This window comes from Propithecus coquereli, unplaced genomic scaffold (assembly GCF_000956105.1).
Source record: "Propithecus coquereli isolate 6110/MARCELLA unplaced genomic scaffold, Pcoq_1.0 Scaffold316, whole genome shotgun sequence".
Taxonomy (NCBI): domain Eukaryota; kingdom Metazoa; phylum Chordata; class Mammalia; order Primates; family Indriidae; genus Propithecus; species Propithecus coquereli.
Genome location: NW_012148797.1, coordinates 2,493,840 through 2,495,488, shown reverse-complemented (window position 1 = coordinate 2,495,488; position 1,649 = coordinate 2,493,840). Strand labels below are relative to the sequence as shown.

The 1,649-nt window shown below is 40.5% G+C and overlaps 1 protein-coding gene across 1 annotated transcript in view; it reads right to left on the bottom strand.

Annotated features, from left to right (window-relative positions):
• The window catches only part of TDG (thymine-DNA glycosylase), a 22,278-nt gene that overhangs the window by 12,398 nt on the left and 8,231 nt on the right, over positions 1 to 1,649 (bottom strand). The window contains exon 3 of the mRNA XM_012650248.1: positions 907 to 926. Within this exon, the coding sequence (XP_012505702.1) occupies positions 907 to 926 (20 nt within the window). The remainder of the gene's footprint in view (positions 1 to 906; positions 927 to 1,649) is intronic.

Here is a 1,649-nt window from a genome sequence, read left to right as displayed (position 1 = left end):
ATCCTAGCACTCTGGGAGGCTGAGGTGGGAGGATGGCTTGAGCCCAGGAGTTTGAGGCTGCTGTGAGCTAGGCTGACGCCATGGCACTCTAGCCCAGGCAACAGAGTGAGACTCTGTCTCAAAAAAAAAAAAAAAGAACTGTGAGCCAAAAAAACTTCTGTTGTTTATAAGTTACTCAGTCTGTGTTATTCTGTTATAGCAGCATAAAATAGACTAAGACAGTCATTAAATAGCAATCAGAAATGGATATTTTGGAAACATGTGTTGAATTTAACAAAGAAAAAAACCCTCTAAACCTCTCTTCTCAACCTGATTTAAACTTTGGACAAGGCATGGTAGCTCATGCCTATAATCCCAGCACTTTGGGAGGCTGAGGCAGGAGGATCACTTGAGGCCCAGAGTTCAAAACCAGCTTGAACAACATAGTAAGATCACATCTCTACAAAAAATTTTTTAAAAAATTAGCCGGGCATGGTGTTCCACGCCTGTAGTCCTAGCTGCTCAGGAGGCTAAAGCGACAGGATCGATTGAGTACTGAGCACTTGGAGCCTGCAGTGAGCAATGACCATGCCATTGCACTCCAGCCTGAGTGACAGAGCAAGACCCCGTCTCTGAAAAAAAAAAAACAACTTTTTTTCAAAGTATTCTGTTCAAAATAAAGAATGTAGGCCTTCAAAGAAAACAACTTCAAAAAATCATTTCTGATGACCTTAAACTACTATCTCAAGCTGTTGCTATTAATATCAGCACAAAGCGAGGGAAGTAAATGCATTTCTGATGAAATTCAAGTTATAGCTAATGCCAAATAATGCCATTAAATACACAGGAGGAAGAAAAATGGAAATAAAATGGAAAAGTATCATTTACTATTTGGAGAGAAAAGTCATGTTTTCTACGGCAAGGTACCTGAGTTATCAGTTTTCTTTCTCTGTGACATGTGGAAAAAGAGAACAGGAAGCTCATAAAGCAGAGATTAAAAGGGCAAACGAGTACACTTTAAATTAGTGAACTCTGCAGTATGTAAATCATATCTTAATAAAATGGTTAAGGGAAAAAAAAGCAAACTAAAGTATTCTCTGAATAAGCTGAAATGGCCTAGGGAGACACAGGGTAACAGACTACCCATGGGTGGCAGGGCTAGAATGTTGGAAGCTCAAAGATAAATAAACAGAGGCAGGTTGGACACAGTGGCTCACGCCTGTGATCCTAGCACTCTGGGAGGCTGAGGTGGGAGGATCACTTGAGCTCAGGAATTTGAGACCAGCCTGAACAAGGGCAAGACCCTGTCTCTAACAACAACAAAAAATTAGCCAGATGTCGTGCCATGCTTATAGTCCCAACTACTTGGCAGGCTGAGGCAGGAAGATGGCTTTGAGTCCAGGAGTTGGAGGTTGCTGTGAGCTAGGCTGATGCCACAGCACTCTAGCCCGGGCAACAGGGTGAGACTCTTATCTCCAAAGGAAAAAAAAAAAAAGATAAACAGAGGCCCAATCTCAATGGACAAATCACTGGAGAAGTATTCCAACTTCAAGCTATCTTTATGGGTAAATTGGTAAAGAAAAGATTGAGTGAGAAATACTAAACTATATCTAAGACTTTCCTTTCTTTAAATATATTATTTTCAAATTATACTGAAAAAGATAACAGTG